At 40.3% G+C, this 16,189-nt stretch overlaps 1 protein-coding gene and 1 non-coding gene across 4 annotated transcripts; both read right to left on the bottom strand.

Annotated features, from left to right (window-relative positions):
- Positions 1 to 417: 417 nt before the first annotated feature.
- LOC133499424 (inhibitor of nuclear factor kappa-B kinase subunit beta-like) lies at positions 418 to 15,615 on the bottom strand. Of its 3 annotated transcripts, none has more exons than XM_061817450.1 (5): positions 10,244 to 10,255; positions 4,916 to 4,984; positions 3,861 to 3,949; positions 1,891 to 1,980; positions 418 to 1,815 (listed from the first exon to the last, which is right to left on the bottom strand). In XM_061817450.1, the coding sequence occupies exons 2-5, from the start codon at positions 4,953 to 4,955 to the stop codon at positions 1,687 to 1,689; spliced, it is 348 nt and encodes a 115-aa protein (XP_061673434.1). In that variant the 5' UTR covers positions 4,956 to 4,984; positions 10,244 to 10,255; the 3' UTR covers positions 418 to 1,686. The 3 variants fall into 3 exon arrangements, 2 of the variants coding, with proteins under 2 accessions (XP_061673434.1, XP_061673433.1); XM_061817449.1 differs by lacking the exon at positions 10,244 to 10,255 and adding an exon at positions 5,533 to 6,932; XR_009794649.1 differs by lacking the exons at positions 418 to 1,815; positions 4,916 to 4,984 and adding exons at positions 13,957 to 14,094; positions 15,523 to 15,615 and having other exon boundaries at positions 1,931 to 1,980; positions 10,244 to 10,338.
- On the bottom strand, positions 2,873 to 2,954 carry trnas-aga (transfer RNA serine (anticodon AGA)). Its single transcript has one exon. It is a non-coding gene; the product is annotated as a tRNA-Ser (tRNA).
- Positions 15,616 to 16,189: the final 574 nt, after the last annotated feature.

The following is a 16,189-nucleotide window of genomic DNA, read 5'->3' as shown; positions in this document are numbered from 1 at the left end:
ATCAGCATTCAATAAACATTTGGGAACTGAGGACACTAATTGTTGAAGCTTTGTAGGTGGAATTCTTCCCGTTCTTGCTTGATGTACAGCTTCAGCTGTTCAACAGTCTGGAGTCTCTGTTGTAATATTTTCTGCTTTATACCTCACCACACATTTTCAATGGGTGTTCGGTTTGGACTGCAGGCAGGCCACTCTTTTACTACGAAGCCACACTGTTGTAACATGTGCAGAATGCGGTTTGGCATTGTCTTACAGAAATAAGCACGGGCAACCGCTGTGCTAGCATGTTGCCGGTGTGTGACTGCCGTGTGTCAATGATTTTTACTAGTACTTTTTTTTTTTCCACGCGTTTCAGTGATTTAGGTATGTTTTGATTTTTTTTTTTAACCGGCCCTGTTAGTGCTGTGCTACCGTGTTGCTACAGTGTAGCTGCTGTGGGTGTTTTTTTTTCTTTTACTGGTATTTTTTTTTTTTTTTTTTTACCAGCCCTGTTTGTGCTACCGTGTTGTTGCTATGTGAAGCTACTCTAAGGTATTAAAACTTTGAAAACTCTTTCTGTGTACCGTCTTTCTTTGTAAATATCTCATGTTTCAATGTGGGCACTTGCGGCGTATTTATGTATCAAATGGTATTTCCTTTACAAATGTACTGGGTGAGGCTTATAATGAGGTGCGCTTCGTAGGCCGGAAATTACGGTACTGGTTTTCTGAAGTGTTCCTGAGCCCATTTGGTGATATCCTTTACACACTGATGTCGGTTTTAGATGGAGTGCCAACCGAGGGATAGAATGGCACGGGTATTTTATGATGGTTTTCAGCCATCCCGCTTACACTAAGTGATTTCTCCAGATTCTCTGAAACTTATTGATGATATTATGCACCATAGATGTTGAAATCCCAAAATGCAATTGTACGTTGACAAACATTGTCCTTAACCTGTTTGATGACTGAGTAATTCAGGGAAGCAAAATAGTGTCCCTGGCTTGTTATCCGTTGCAGGCGGTCATCCAGAAAATACAGTAATGATGATTTTACACAAACATTTTATCAGTTTGACCATTAAATATTGCCTTCGCAGTGTATTCAATTAAATATAGGTTGAGCATGATTTGAAAAGGCTGGTTTTCTTTGCTTTTTGTTAGAAATCTGTGTTTTTGGTAAACCAACCAATGTTCTAGTGCTTATTAGGAAAAAAAAAATGCTACAAACAATCATTTTTCTCTGGTGAAAGAAGAGAGTTTACTCTTTCTTTTGGTAGGTTCAAGTGCTCACATTGTCACACACAATATTCTGTGTGCTTTTTAAAATCCGCTAATAACGGCAGGGTGTGCATGAGTTAATAATTGAATGGTAGAATAAAGTAGAAAGCAAATACCAAACTTAAATTTGAAACAATGGAAGGTTATTTTTCTTTTTGTAACCCAAACCTGCCCTCAGGTTTTATATCTTTCATGCAGTATAAAAGTGAAGGACAAGAGTCATTGATTTTGGCACAACACACATATCCTGCAATTCTTCCCGTCGACTTTGGCTTATTTATGTGTTCCTAATATGTTCAGAAATGGTCACGTAACTGGGGCAAAGGTGAAGAAAACTCTGGAAAATGTGTCTAATCCTGTAATTCCTTGACTGACTGCAAAGTGCAGAAAAAAAAGAGACGCCCGTTAGTCGAAACAAAAGTGAGTCTCTACCAGAGAACAGGTTGCAAGGTCGGCAGAAAGGGCCGAAATCCTGTGATACACTCAAACACCAATGTCCCAAAGCTCCAGTAGTCCACAGCGACCGTGTACTTCTTCCTCTCAATCAGCTCGGGAGCCTGAAAGGTAAGAATCGAAGAAGGTGTTCAGGAGGACAAGCCTGGGATGCCACACGCGTAATGTGTCTGACAGACCAAGTACTGCAATGTTCCCACGAAGGAGGTGCAAAGGCTGCTCTGGTCCAGCTCCTTCGCATAACCGAGTTCAATGATCTTGTGGATCAACTGAAACGGAAGAATAAAACAACTGTGTTAAACATGCTATCGCAACCACGTGTACATGAATGCAGTTTCAGGCTTGGTTGTGTTCAGTCTCTTAAATAGCAGTTTTGTTTTGATTGCGTCTTCCTGTCATGTCGGTACTCCTTCCTGTCCCTCTTCCATGTGCACCACCTGTGGCACGTGTCCTCAACTCCCTTTTAATGTCACGGCCTGTGTCATCTCTCTTTGTCATTTCTAATCACTTCAGTGTTGATTCTGGCTTTGCCTGGCCCATGTTGGAATTGTTTGCCATGTCCGAAGTGCCTTCCTCTGATTGAGAATAAATAATTTGGATTATTGAACTGAACGCCTCCGACTTCGTGACACAGATGGTCCTTGGAACAAGGGTTGGGCATTGTTTGAATTTGAAGGAGTTTTCTCCAGGCACGCTGGTTTCCTCCCGTAAAACTGCCCACACAAACATGCATGATGGGTTAACTGAAGACTCTAAATTGCCCGTAGATCCGAATGTGAGTTGTTGTTTGTTCCTATGTGCTGTACCCTCCCTCCTGCCTGAAGATAGTTAGAATAGGCTCCAGCACTGCTGTGACCCTTGCGAGGATCAGCCGCTCAGAAAATTGATGGATGGCTTTGTATGTTCTTTGCACACCGTGGCACAGACTAAAATAAACATTTGACTCTAGATTCTTCTACCTAGTATCAACACCAAGCTTGAACTAAAAGACAATGTGTGTAAAACTAATTGATTTTACTTAACAACGATGATCTTTCACAACGTAGTTGGGAATGACTGGCTTTCAGTTTTTATCTTGACAAGCTTGAAAGCATAATGCTCTGGTTTTAAAGTAAGGTCTTTTAGTGAGACCGACAACCAGTTTCTGCACCAAAAGGGAGACGTTGTCGGCAGGATTCGAACCTGCGCGGGGAGACCCCAATGGATTTCTAGTCCATCGCCTTAACCGCTCGGCCACAACAACGTTGCTTAACATCTTCAGGTTCAGCAATGCCAGCCGTCCTTTCGGCACCAAAAGTTACCAGTTAAAGGAATCAAATTTGTAACTAACGAAATCTTTGATGATGATTTAGGAATAGATCTTTTTTGTTGTCATTTCCATTTTGGTTTTGGCATATAATCACTAACAACATTGTTAAAGGATGCAGCCCCTTTAAGTAACCATATGGTAAACTGAAGTTACATGCCTCACAATAACAATTTTAATTTCTGAGAACTTTTATTGTATTCAGGATTACACGCACACACAAAAAGCCAAATACTAGGAGAGCAGCTGATGCTGAGCCACATATGGAGTGTGTTTTACAAGAAAATTCCAACTTGTTCAAGCTAAAACATTGAGGATTTTAGGACCCCAACATTTTTTAGGAACATTTCCCTCACTCTTCTTTTGTTTGAAAGGCTTTTTATACCATTTGCATTCATAGGCTGTCAAGCACATTCTAAACCAATGTGGCGCTACAACTTCTAAGCCATGGAAATTTCACCTGAAATTTGAATACTGAGCTGAAGAAAATGGCATTCATCTGTGTGAAAAAGTGACATTGACAAATTAAACTCAAACTCACTTGAGGAATTATAACTTAACTTAACTTAAGTACTCTAAAATGTGCCTTCATGTATTGTCAATGGTCAATTGTGCTAGAGGACAACGTGACGAGTCGTGACATAACCTTAAAAAAACAAGTCCAGAAATAAAGAGAAGAGAAAAGCTTACAAGTGCAGGGATAAATTGCAGGATTTGTTTTCCTATCATAAAGTCGTCGTGAGGCACATTATAGGTGACGACTCATTCTCTCCCGTCAAAACAAAAGGCCTTGTCTTTATGGTTTGGGCGTATCTGTCACGGGCGAGAAGTGATTGAACTCACCCGCTTCTCCCCCTGCTGCAGCACAATGTTTTCAGGCTTCAAATCTCGGTGGATGATCCGCTTCTTGTGGAGGTAGGTCAGAGCTGAGGCTAAGAGGAAGAAAAACGAAAACAAAATGGGACCAGTTCAAAGATTCACTGCTAAATACTGTACAGTGGGTACGGAAAGAATTCAGAATGACTCAAATTTTTTTCATTTATATTGGAGCCATTTGATAAAATCATTTATTTGCTTTTTTTTCTTCCTTATTAATGTTTTAATTATTAACAGCACTCCATAATGACAGGAAAAAAAAACATCCATCTATTTCAAATAAGCAATCGGATATGTGAAATATCTTAAGGAATATCCCAAGTGGAAGAAATTTCCAGCTCGAATGTTTTTGGTCTGCACACCATGAATGTATTTGTGATTTAATGATGAGGTAGCAGATATGTATGGTCTGGTCTTTGCCTGCTCCTGTGGCGTGAGATGACTACGAGGTAGCTAAAACAAGCATCCACTTGGCGTCAAAAACAGTCTACCCGAAACATGAACGTCACGAAACGCGTGCGTCAAAGAGTGAGTAGTTTGTGTGATGTAGATGAGAATCAGAGCGTGTATTCATTCTGACTTTATTATTATATTATTACCATGTTGTAAGGGGGGCGTCACACGTTACCAGGAAAAGCCCATCCGTAAGCAACAGGAAAACCCATCTATGTGCACCGGTGTGTGTTACTAGATATACGAATGAGCAAAACCACATGTGCCTTGTGTCAAGTTTACACATTGGGAGAGCAGCGCCACATGTTGCACTGAGCGCTTGTACGTTGCGAAAGCGACGCCGTTGTCCGATGGCTGACGTATGCTTTTGCCTGTGTGTGAGCTGTCGCCATGGTGACTAAGAGCCATGGTTGAGGATCAGCGGTGACATCATGACACAGGTCAAAAGGGCCCCGGTTTTCAAACGACAGGAAGCTAATCATCCTGCCAGCTCACACAGACGCATAATTAATCAAACGACAGCTACACTTTCACCAAAGTCACAATGAGGCTGCTGTGGTGATACTCACAAATGTCGCACAACAAAATCAAAACGGAGGCCTCGCGCATTCCGCAGCCGTTCTCAAGAGCTTCAGATACTGGGGAGGGAAGAGAGACCGGGAAAAGTCAGGACCATGTCATGAATCTGCCCGTCTTATAATTTAGAACAGGTCCTTGTTTTATTCCCATTAGAGAATTTTCCATCCATTTAAGAACATTTTCTTCATGCACAGGTTTCATTTCCAACACAGAAACTCCGTAATGGACTCAAAGCTGTTGATTTTCATTGTGGATAAAGAGGGAACAAACTGGTAAATCAGCAAAGGTTTTATTTGACAATTTATAATGATAAACGGCAATAGCTCCACTACTGGAAACCTGACCAAGAGAATGAAACTGAACCACAATTTGTCTACTGCTTTCTTTTGCTGTTCATGGGCTTGGTGGTTTGTGACGGCTGGTATTTTGTTTTGTCTGGTATTAATAATCTGCATAGCCTCAGGGTGCATACTCACTGGTTTCAGATGTATTAAAAAAAAATCAAAATTTGCTGACACGAGCTCAACAACTCAGACCAAGTGCACACATGATGTTGTATATCTGTTTATCATTATAGTACATAGACCAGACTTTTATAAGTTTGTACCTTTCTCAGATCCCCTCCTTGGCAGTATTCCATGGCCAGCAGTGGCAGGTCATTGGTGGCGACGAGCTTTTGGATCCCTTCAGGAACCTCACTCGCCGCCACCACATTTAGGTGATCCAACCTGAGTGTGTTTGGACAGATATCGTGAACTTTAATCTTTTAAATTGTTTCACGAATGCCAGGGATGGGAACAAGTTGTATTGGATAAAATCGGTGCGGCACAGAAGCCATAATGAAGCGATTCACCTCCATTTACCACAACAAGTCATCACTAGAAACATTTCATACGGGGCATGTTTCCCCCGAGGTGTCTTTATGATGATATTATAGACACGCAATGGAATCTCTCGTGAGTAATCACTTGGCAACAATGGTGGCGAAAACGCCCTTTTAACAGGAAGAAACCTTGAGCACCACCAGACATGGGGTGGGGCCGCTCTTTACCTCAAACAATACGGGACGCAAAAATATGACTGATGAGTGTGGTGTCCCTGCAAAGAAATCACTGACTCACAGTAAAGACAAAAAAATAAGAGTCAACTCAAGCATCTTGCCATGGAGAGTAGGGGTTCCTTCAGATTAGTCATCTTCACAAGTCCACAGTGATGTCCAAGAACGTGACATCGAGTATTTTCTAATTACTGGTTTTGGGCTTGAGGAGGAGACAGAGCAGCTTGCAGTAACAACTGGTGTGCTTTTATTTTAATGGCCTGATTTTGCCAGATATATGATGTTTACATCTCGAGTATTACCAAGGGAACTGGAAGGGTCTTTGACTGCGGTTGGAAATAAAAGCATGTAGAATCCACTGTAACATCTGTTTGAATCCCTTCATACATAATAAAACACACTATCAAAGTGGAACGAGAGCAGGAATTACTCCCTTGCATATCCAGATGACTGATTATTTGCACTAGTCCAAAGGGACACAGATCAAAAGAACTTGTAATGACATGAAACGTACATGCTCACACACATACTAGTAAAAACACCATACCAAAATGATCTAAGAAACTTAAAGGTCAAGTGTCATCCCTATAAACGTTCTAAAATAGATACTGAAATGAAAAATACATATAACATTAATCACTTCAATGTCCACACGAAAAAATAAATATGAGCGGAGAGCGCGTCATCCATGCGCAAAGTTGCGGAATTGTCATTTGACATCTAAGTGGTCGCCATATTGGCCGCATCTGCTGTCAGTGACGTCACCCCAGACATTCGCCAATGAAAACACGCGGTGGCCCCTAGTGTGGGAGACGCCCCTTCTGACACGGAACCTCTTTTCGAAGAAGAGAACATCTTACAACCGAGTGAAGTTACTGGGGCAATATTAACATTAAATTATCGTTTTGAGCCATAATTAGATGATATGCGGATCACGGCCAAACCACCTCCCCGCCCGATCCACCTCGATGCGCACATTGACACATTTAGCACCCCTGACTTACGGATTACACCCCCCCCCAACTATTGTTTTTTTTTTGAGTAGCTGTATACACACCTACCTGTCATTTGGAACCACGAAGCTCTCGTCCTTTGCATCTGTGCAATCCATTTTTCACGACGAACCGGATCGTTTGGAAAAGAATGAAGAGCGAATCCATCCACCAGAGTGTTTGAGCAATGTCCAGCAATGCAACGAGCTGGCATTTTGGCAAACACGAAGGAACGACGAGCTATCTTCCCGCAAGTAAAACGAATAGAAAGAAATGAGTCTGGTTGAGTCTGCACCTGCCTCCAACGTCACTTCCTGCTTCTTGTCGATAACAAATCCCTCGAGAGGATTCTCATGGCGGGAGTTACAAAAACCTATATATGTCAAAATCATGTTTTGTGGTGAAAAAAACAGGGGTCCATACCGGCTGCCGTTTTTTCATTAATAACATACTAAAAATATTTGTTTCATGACACTTGACCTTTAAGGCTGGACAGGAAGCATCCAAGTCAGGAAACACTTATCTCTAGGTAGAAGCCCTCTGTACCAAGGCAGAACCTTGGGCCACAGATAAGGACAACCACACCCAGTGCAGCGGTGCAGAAAGTACCCGCGCACGCAGCAACCGGGGGACTACATGAGATGAAACCACGGTCACGGCCCACCACAGAGGGCTCACACTTGGGAGAACATTGAAAGCACTAAGCCTGGCGCTCGAGAAAAAAAAAAAAAAAAAAAAAAAAAACCGCAAAGGAGAAAGACCAAAACAACAAAAACCTAGTTGATAAATTGCAGCTGCAATAATGTGGAAGGTGTAATCAGTGCGTGACAGCAAAATCACCAGGAGATGCTGCAATAATAAGACGTTCATTTTTCAAATTACTGAACACTTTAAAAACGTGTTCCAAAGATAACGGCAGGATGCTCCCAAGGGAGCTAACATATGATCTCATTGAGAAGATACAGTATTTTCCATTTAAAAGCACATTGAAGAACAGGAACACAATCTAAATTAGGAGGCACTTCAAACCTTTTTAAAAATAGAGAACATTTCAACCCCAAAATCCATTTCAATCATGTTTTTACAGAACGTGTGCATGGTGACATTTGTGGTGTGATTATATAATACTTTTCCCCTTGCATTTTTTGTGCCACAAAGTCACAGTGTGGGTTCAAGAGAGGTCTAGGGCTGTCTGAGAACAGCACGCTTGTGAAATTGAAATGTTCTTGTGCCTAAAAAGTCAAATGCTCACAACACAGACGTGAGAAGATGTGATGAGACCGAATTGGAGCGCAACGATGAGGTGGGACATTATTCTCTGAGAAATAAGCGCACAAAATTCAGAAATAACCCTCCACCTCCACACAAACGTCTTATAATTAAAATGCCCCGTGCCGGTCTTTCTATTTTAGGGCAGAGGGTTTGTTTTCAGAAAACTGATGGGGGTGTAACGCTCAAATGTCAAACACATGTCATGGAACGCGTCGCAGTGAGTCACAGCAAAAGTCGAGTATTCTATTTTCTTTTTTTGATTCAAAGAGTTCAAGGAAAAGAAAGACAGACATTGCATGGTAAAAATAAAGAAGAAAATCCCTGATTTCTTCACCAGAGGCAAAACAAATTTGCGCTGCAAGAATGGCATGGGTAAAACTAACGTCTTTTGAAATATGAAAAATAAAAGTAACATACAGTGGTACACAGATAAAATTGCCTTCCATTAAAGAAACAAAAATTCATAATTATGTGAGATTGCTCTCTGGAAAGAAGAAAAGACGAGTTAACTTTTAGCAAGTCACATCAGCTCTATGTTTTTAGACAAAAATGAAAGTCGAGGAGACTCAGTGATGTCCGGGCTGGTGTAACGGATTGGTGACAGAGACAGTAACGTGAATCTGTGCGGGGTAAAATGAAATCTCACAACCGTTTTGTCATTTTGGAGCAAAAAGTGTACTCTGGTCTCAGAAACCTTTGTATCAGGTGCGGTTCATGGTCCTCCGACAAGATAAAGATTGAAACCATTCAGTTAGGAGGATAAGTGGCTAAGAAAATGGGTGGATGGATGGATGGATGGATGGATGGATGGATGGATGGATGGACGGATGGATGGACGGATGCTATTCACCCATTATCCAGGTTGGCTAAGAACAATACGATACAAGGCTGTATGGTGCCAGTGAACGCAACTCAACTCACTTCAAAAGCAGCAGTTAACTGTCAAACTCCGCATAAAAGAAGAGAATCACACATTTTGTATTTCAAACCATCTCGTAACGTTGCCTTAGAGTCCGCTGACCTTATGCCAACACTTAACGCAAAACGCTATGGACGGGCGAATGAGTGCCGGTGTGATAACGCTAAAACATTACATTGACAAAAGTATTCGCTAACCTGCCTTAACTCGCATACGATCTGAAGTTTCATCCCCTTCTAAATCAACTGGGTTTAATATGATGTTGATCCATCCTTGGCAGCTACAACAGCTTTAATTCTTCTGAAAAGGCTTCCCACAAAATTTAGGAATGTGTGTAGGGAATTTGTGACCATTCTTCCCGAAGCGCATTTATGAGGTCACTGAGTGATGTTCAATGAGAAGGCCAAGCTCTCAGTCCGCACGATAAATGATCCAAAAGGGATTTATATCAGGTTGAGGTCAGGGCTCTTTGCAGGGCAGTCAAGTTCATCTAAACTTCACAGAGTACTGTTGTAATTAAAAAATTATTGAAAGAACATTTTTTAGCTTCAAGGAATATTGTGCTGCTCCTTCTGATTTGTGCATAAGACAGACACACACAAAGAATGAAGAGTTTCACAACTGACTCAGTAAACTGCAGTCATACTGGGAATTTTTCACTCAGGATTAAGATTATATGACTGTCAATATTGTACGTCTACATATGTTGCGTCATGATTTGTGTTCAAATATTCATCGTCCAGGTGTGATTCTATTTATGGGTCTGTCTATGACATTGTACTGTTCGTTAGCATTAAGCTAAACAGATTCTCGTTAAGCATAACTGTGTTTATGTATTTGTTTTAAATAAATTTAAATTCTCGTTGACTTGTGTTTGGTTTAACAATACACTTGTAGGCTATTTTTTGAAGAATTGCCAAACTGCTACTTGCTGTAAAGTGAGTTGTGCTTACTTCAACCATTAAGTGCTGCTATGTCAAATTTTCGCATGCAGCTCTTATTTTGAAAAATGTGTCACTCTTATCTCATGGCACCGCTGTCTCTCATGTAGTAACATTGACACCAAATGAAAACTAACCTCTTCATGATCTGGATCTCCAGACACCATCTCTCTTTGTTCCGCTCACTCAGCTCCTGGCGGCACTGTTTGATTGCGATCTGTTCCTCTGTATCCTGCAAACACGCGATAATAATAGAGGATTATTAATGGAAAACTGGAAAGACACTTGGAAAAAATAAGGCTAACCTATCAAACTGATTTGAATTACACATTACTACTAACAGAAGAGGGAAGGCGAGCAAATTCTGAGGTGATTTATCATTTATATCAGATGAATGTGATTGCCGGCAGAGAACAAATAACATTTGATTTCCATGTGGTTTACAATCCATTAAAGAAGTGATGAGCAATAAATGTATACATATCTATTTTCCTGTTTCTCACGGCGTCACCAAGGTTAAACTGCTTCCCGTAACGTGATCTGCGCTCTAACAATAATGCAGCATTGTCATCCATACGGGAAGAAGGAAGTTTAATCATCAGCGGTGCCCTCCACAGGTACTCAATGTCCTGCTTCTGCCAGTTCCCCACCGCGCCCCCCCCCCTTTTTTTTGAAACATCGTGAGGTGTGGAGGCACTTCTGTAAGTGACCCAACTTACTTCTTTCATTGTGATTACATAATATTAAACCGACAACAGATTTAATAAATCAGCTTTAGTAATGTTACAGATGATGTTTAAAAGCAGAGGTGTCAAACTCAAGGCCTGGGGGCCAAATCTGGCCTGCAAATCATGTATATCAACTTTCATGATTTTTTTTCAAATCTGTACCAACATTTCAGTCATATCATAAATGATAACGTTAAGATATTGCAAGCATGTTTTCTTACCAAACATGAACAATAGTTGAAAAACCCATTACCCTTGATTTCTGATTCCAAAACTGGTTCATGAATTTAATGTGCAACTATGATGAGGCTGTTTAAGATTTTATTGGTTTCACAGTCATAATGGCGCTCTGAGGGAAACCAGAACTAGAATGTGGCCCGCAACAAAAATGAGTTTGACACCCCTGTTTAAAAGGATTAAACAGTGATGAAATACATCAGTTGAAAAACATTTGAAGGCTTGCAACAAATTGCTACAGGATGAAATTTAGACGGTCCTACAATACCGCACCAATTTTCTTGTCCTTACGTGTTTTTCTCGATAAAAGGAGTACAAATTGTTGGTTTAATGTTACCGTAATTTCCAGCCTATAAGCTGCGACTTCTTTCACACGCTTTCAACCCTGCGGTTCATGCGGTGATGCGGCTAATTTGTGCATTTTTTCTAATGGCCGCAAGGGGGCACTCGAGCGGAAAAGGTAAGAGTGAGACCGGTGGAATATATGTGCAGAGGAAGTGACTTTTACCGGTCCGGCTCTATTAGCGCTGCACTAGCGTGTTACTGGCATGTCTGAGTGATTTTTACCGGTGTTTTTTTTTAACCGGCTCTGTTAGCGCGACGCTAGCGTTAGCGTTAGTGCGGCGGCGCTAGCGTTAAATGCTCTGTATACCGTCTTTCTTTGTAAATATCTCGTGTTTCAATGTGGGTTTCAATGTGGGAAATTGCGGCTTTTACACAGCTGCGTCGTATGTATGTATCAAATGGTATTTCCTTTACAAATGTACTGGGTGAGGCTTATAACTAAGTGCACTCTGTAGGCCGAGAATTACTGTAACCTTTCAAAAATACTTCAAATTGAGATGATTATGATTTTCATCCAGCCATCCACTTTCTTTTTGTACTTTTCTTCGTGAGGGTTAAACTAACATGGTAACACATGGTAAACTTAACCTCCGAGTGGCAACCAACACATATGTGGTAAAACTATGTGGTTGTATTATATACACTAAGTAAATCACTGGTTTACTTTCTTTTTGTTTGACAGTAAACTTGAACTGTCAGTGGAATTAAACAGCTTGAATTTTCTTTTTTGAAGAAGAAGAAGAAGAAGAGGAAACCTCTGTGATTGTTTTAAAACATGGTTAATGGTCACGCGTTGCCAGCAAAACAAGCAGCACTGAAATTCTTTGCTACTTTGTACCCAGTCATTCCTCTGTATTTTTAAATATTTACAGTACAAACTGTACAAACAGTTCAAAATTAGAAAAGCTCTTATCATGTAACATGCTCAACATATACACACCTGACAGTGACTAAAACAAGGAAAGCACACCCATAAAGAGAGGAAGAGGAAGGTTCGCTCAGTGTGTGTGAGCTCATACTTCCATATTCTACATCCCGTAATGCGCTCACCCTATGACTAGGAGTGATGTCATTATTCTGATTTCGATCAGATTTTATTCTCCAGAAGTGAAAAGCTTCTTTGGCGTGATGCCAAGTATTTACCAAAACAAATTCCCTTTTCATTAGGAGCCCAGAATATATATAAACAGTTATATTATTAACTCGGGATGTGAGAAAAGTCAGTTTCCTTGAAAGCATTTACTAGGAAGCACAAGGACATGGCCGGGAAATCGCCGTCTGAATGCATTTAATGCTTTATTGGACAAATTACAATGTCTCCTAAATGAATAATTGTATAAAAATGAGAATGAACATGTATATCACACCTCAGGTACAACTTCACAACCTAACAGTGCAACGTCAATAAAAGAGGACCATCCAAAATCTTTTCTTACAAAGATTGTATTGAGCAGTTTTCATTTCCACTGTCATGTATTCATGTAAAAACATCTTTACTATTGTTGTAGAGGTACTGAATGTACCGTAATTTCCAGCCTACAAGCTGGGACTTTTTTCACACGCTTTCAATCCTGCGGTTTTGCGGCTAATTTGTGCATTTTTTTTCCTAACGGCTGCAAGGGGGCACTCGTGCGGAAAATGTAGGAATAACACCGGTGGAATATATGTGCCGAGGAAGTGACTTTTACTGGGCCGGTTAGCGTTAGCACTGTGCTAGCGTGTTGCTGCTGTGTTACTGTTGCGTCTCATTGATATTTACTGCTAAGTTTTATTTTAACCGGCCCTGTTAGCGTTAGCACAAGCTTTAGCACGGAGTTAGCATTACCTAGCGCGGCGCTAGCGTTAAACTCTTTCTGTGTACAGTCTTTGTAAATATCTCGTGTTTGAATGTGGGTTTCAATGTGGGCACTTGCGGCTTTTGGACAGCTGGTCCAAAGCTGGTATTTCCTTTACAAATGTACTCGGTGAGGCTTATAACCAGGTGCGCTCTGTAGGTTCAGGAATTACGGTAACTGCACTGCTTCATAATTGTCAATGCAGTGAATCAGATATGATTTAAGAAATAATTTACAAATATTTACCAAATACACTAATAAGACTTTGTCAGAACAAGTATAAATCCATGTACGGTGTAGTTACATTTGAGTGCTCACCAATGCTAAATACAGGATAATATCGTTATGCCTTGCAATTGTCTAAAATGTTATTATTTTGAGCAAATATTGTTCACAAAGATAAAAAACTTTTTTTGAACATCCCATGTTTCACTCGAATACAGATGTACTCCAGATGGCACTTTTTAGAGCGATAATGTGCTCCTCATCTCAAAAACATGCATGCGATCTTAATTGAAGACTCTAAATTGTCCATTGACATGAATGTGATCGCAAATGGTTGTTTCTGTGTGCCCTTCGATTGGCTGGTAACCGGTTCAGGGTGGACCTCACCCCGAGCTCATCTGCAAAGATCTTGCTGAAAGACTTCGCAAGTGTAGCTAATGTTGTGGCATTTTTGATTAAAGATGCTCCACCAATGCGAACCTTATTTTGCCATCTAGTGACGTTCCCAAAGCCTCTGGTCCCCAGGCGTTCCTTCAGCTCCCAGGGCCCACTGCTCTGTGGCTGATGAAGGTTGACACGGTTCATGACCTCTATCAGGACTCCAGCAATTGGCCACACCTGCAGAGAAATTAAAATTAGAAATTACATTTATACCGAAGCGGCTTGGATTTGGCAATATGGTTCAATATGTAATCCTCCCGCTGGAGATGTTATGGTAACAAATCATCTCTACAATAAATGTCACTCAAGTAGATGGGCAGTACGTACTGTAAATATTGTTGCAAAACAAAAAAATAAAGTAGGCTTTCAGCTGAGCCACTCCGCCACCCCTGAACTCAACTCATGTCACAAAAAGCAGCTGTATGGAAGATAGAATCAGTGAGCAATTCTTGAAAAATGTGCCTTCCAGCTGTTTACTGTCACACTCGGTTGATGTTTACAGTCAAATTAAACAGGAAACTGAGAAATACACCTCTAAAGAAAAAAGGAACATTTTAGCTTTATAGGTCCACTAGTGTAATGCTAATGCCAAGATTTAATAGGGTAAAAATATAAGCTGTATGGTGTAGTTTAACGCTTGAAGCAATAGCTATTTGAACACAAATGAGGGGCCAGACATGGAAGAAGCTCATGTAATAATACAGTACTCACAGGCATATATTCTTTTTCCTCCGCAAAGAATTATGTACTACTGCTAATGCTGAAGAGTTATGACATCTCCTCTGTCTCGATGCATATTCAAATGTATGTTTTTTTTTTCGCTAATGTACTATAGTATGTACAACATTTATTCATTAAAATACACCCAAAAATGTCTCGTGTTTTATGGAAGGCCGGAACAGATGTATTGCCATTTCTGTTCATTTTAAAGATACTTTGAAATATGAAATATGTCCAATTGACAAAGTCAGCAACTCTGCAAAGCAGTGCCTCTCGAAAATGGCTGCATATTAAACCACACGTAGTAAACCATACATACTTCTCCCTAATTAACAATTAAATTACAAAGCTAATAAATTAATATTAAATTCAAATAGTTTAACAACGTTTATTACTGTGCTTATTTAGCGAAAGTTTGCAGTTGCAATAGGACGAATTACTACGTTTTTCTTTATGTACCTTTATGAAGCTAAATATGCTTAACATTTTTTTTTTTTTTTTACAAACAACTCAATGAAAACTACAACCATAGAAAACGTGACGTTAACAGTGTTAGTCAAAATTGAACACTATTTATTGCTTTAGCAAAAGTAGCATGTTTGAGAGCTCTCGTCCTGAATGCTATTAAGAGTGTGGACATGTACCTAATGTATTGACCGGTAAACGTGTAGCTGTACACTAAGTGACACAAAATGTTTATTAATGACCTTTGTATGCACATTTCCTCATATTAAACTATGATAACAAGTATGTATCAGCATGTGAATCGGGCAGAAACGTGACGTACGTGTGCTGTTACTGTATTACAGTAGAATGCATCATTCAACTTTTTGTCCGGTTTCTTGCACAAAATTAAAGTTATTGCCCATGAAACACGACGCCTACCTGTTATCTGATAGTCACCGGAGAATATTAAACGAGTAAAAGTCCACAGTTTTAGTCTGAATTAGAGCGCTGAAAAGTCTCCACTTGAAAGTTACACTTCCTGATTAGGAGGGTTCCTGTAAACCTGCAGGCTCCGCCCACATGATGCCAACCACGTGACTTTTTTTTTTTCAAAAAGTTATGGCAGTACTGTATTTTGAAAGATGTTTTACGAGTATATACTAAAAACATTCCAGTAGAAATCCAATATATTGTTTATAGAACTGAGAGCAGCACGGTGCCAGTGCCAGGCAAACAAATGGACAGTCACCTAATCACATTATTACTCGAAAAAAAAAATCAATTCCGTTTCTTTTTCATGCTGTTTGCATTATTTAACAGCATTTGACAGTTCGGTGTTGGAAGCTGTGGGGATAGTTGCAGGCCTTCTGGTGTGCGGTTTACCAAGGACGATCCTGTTTGGAGAAACTGGCCTTGGATAGCACAAATTCTACTTTGTTTTGGAGCAGTGTGACGGCCATTAAACTTTTCAAACCACTGCTGAACTGCAGTTTGAGACAGAAACAAACTTATTGCCAGGCAGCAATTCTCAAACGCTGAGCCAATGTCAAACAAAAACTACAAAGCCTAAACCGAGGGGTGTCAAAGTCATATGCTTACTCGTGAA

This window comes from Syngnathoides biaculeatus, chromosome 4 (genome assembly GCF_019802595.1).
Source record: "Syngnathoides biaculeatus isolate LvHL_M chromosome 4, ASM1980259v1, whole genome shotgun sequence".
Lineage (NCBI taxonomy): Eukaryota > Metazoa > Chordata > Actinopteri > Syngnathiformes > Syngnathidae > Syngnathoides > Syngnathoides biaculeatus.
Note: the sequence above shows the minus strand (reverse complement) of the source record. Positions and strands in the feature narration are given on the sequence as shown.

What these genes read in the sequence shown, in the direction of transcription:
- LOC133499424 (XM_061817450.1), bottom strand. Translation starts at nt 4,955, where the DNA reads ATGCGCGAGGCCTCCGTTTTGATTTTGTTGTGCGACATTT. An exon ending in GATTTTGTTGTGCGACATTT is followed by an intron (nt 3,950 to 4,915) that starts GTGAGTATCACC and finishes TCTTCCTCTTAG; the next exon opens with CCTCAGCTCTGACCTACCTC. An exon ending in TGCAGCAGGGGGAGAAGCGG is followed by an intron (nt 1,981 to 3,860) that starts GTGAGTTCAATC and finishes CTTCCGTTTCAG; the next exon opens with TTGATCCACAAGATCATTGA.